The 1653-nt window shown below is 37.0% G+C and overlaps 1 protein-coding gene across 1 annotated transcript; it reads right to left on the bottom strand.

Annotated features, from left to right (window-relative positions):
- Positions 1-584: 584 nt before the first annotated feature.
- On the bottom strand, positions 585-1255 carry LOC125202561. Its single transcript, XM_048100981.1, has one exon. It carries the CDS (start codon positions 1163-1165, stop codon positions 734-736), a length of 432 nt encoding a protein of 143 aa, XP_047956938.1. The 5' UTR covers positions 1166-1255; the 3' UTR covers positions 585-733.
- Between the last annotated feature and the right edge of the window lie 398 nt (positions 1256-1653).

The following is a 1653-nucleotide window of genomic DNA, read 5'->3' on the forward strand; positions in this document are numbered from 1 at the left end:
GTTTCCCTTGAACGAATAATGGATCCGACTTTAAAAATAATGGTTTGAAAAGAATGAGTAGTAAAATGAAATAAAGCAATTCCATTAGAGGATAAGGCTCCATTTCTAGCACTAACATCATACAATCCAACTGACTTTATCAAATAGGATAAATATTTTTATTGTTATTATGCCCCACAACAAGATTAAATCACTATATGGCGCATTAATCATGAAACAGGGAAGAATCCAAGCTACAAGAAAAATCAATATTGCTACCATAATATATCGGCATGTAAACATTCCTTACAAAAAAAATAGATAAATTTGTCACAGCCATATATAATTAACTATACATGTAATTGAAGAAGAATATAGTCAAATGAAGATTCTATATATTGTACAAACTTTAAACTATAATTTGTACCGTTAGATTTCAAGATACGATGTCAACAGATGACAAATAACGTCAACAAAAAATATCAGCATGAAATGTCATCATTGTCAGCTAAATAACATTGTGTTGACATTTTTTGTTGGCGTTATTTGTCATCTGCTGACATCAAATCTTGAAATCTAACAATCCAGATCATAACTTAAGTTCGTAAAAAAAGAAGCAATTATAGATTACACTACCCTGTAATAGAAAATGTCTCATCAATACATAGCATTAAATGGATACACAGTGATGATGTTTAAAACAAAAGATCAGTTGCAAAACAATATTTGAAGTAGAAGAATCGGATTAATAAATTCACACCATTCGACTTCTTGAAGGTGCATAACTTTTGCTCCTCAGCGTAGGGCCGTGGCTGTCAAATTCATAAGGCTTATCTTCGTCAATCCTGCCGATGGTAACCGTCCGGCTGCGAGCAACGGCTGGCACGCGGCCTGCGCCCGTTGGCGACGAGCTGGTTCCGCGGAGGAGGTCCGCCTTTGCCTTGGCGCGAGTGGAAGCGATCCTCGTAAGCTCCCGAAAATCGTCGTCTCTGGAACTGTAATCTGAGTTGGCGCTGAAGCTTCTCGGGAGGCTTTGGAAGTGGAGGTTGGGGACGCCGACGGCGGCGTGGCCGGCGCAGTTGGTCATGCTCCGGATGTAGAAATCTCGGGCACGGGCCAGGATTTTGGCGGGCCCTTTCATGTATCGCACGAATTTGCTCTCTTTTCGATTACTTTTAGTGCTCATTTCTGGTTTCTAGCTTTTGATCGACGCGGATAGAGGTTCATCGTTTTTTAAATAGGAGTGGATTCTTATGTTTGAATAAAGAAGAGAAAATGACTTGAAATGTTATTAAGAATTAATTATTATGGTTAGATAGATACCCAAATAGTATTATATATAGAGAGGAAGTAATCAAATACGAGTGAATTCTTTAGGTTGGTCACTATGAATTAGTGAGTTACGCTCTTATGGTGAGCCCTATAAATTGATTGGGAATCACATTTGCATGACTTTTCCCTCTTTGTTTTATGTACTCCATATTTTATTTCTTTTTAACAATGTTTTAAAAACCGGATCGGTCGGCAAACCGGCGAAGCTATTGGTTCATGATTTAACCGATCCAACCGGTTCAATCACTGGTTGAACCGTTTTACTGTTGCAAATACACATAATTAAGTATACAATATACAAAATATATTAAATTTACATATAATCAATAATATATCAAAAAT

The sequence above is a fragment of the Salvia hispanica genome, chromosome 1 (genome assembly GCF_023119035.1).
Source record: "Salvia hispanica cultivar TCC Black 2014 chromosome 1, UniMelb_Shisp_WGS_1.0, whole genome shotgun sequence".
Classification (NCBI taxonomy): Eukaryota; Viridiplantae; Streptophyta; class Magnoliopsida; order Lamiales; family Lamiaceae; genus Salvia; species Salvia hispanica.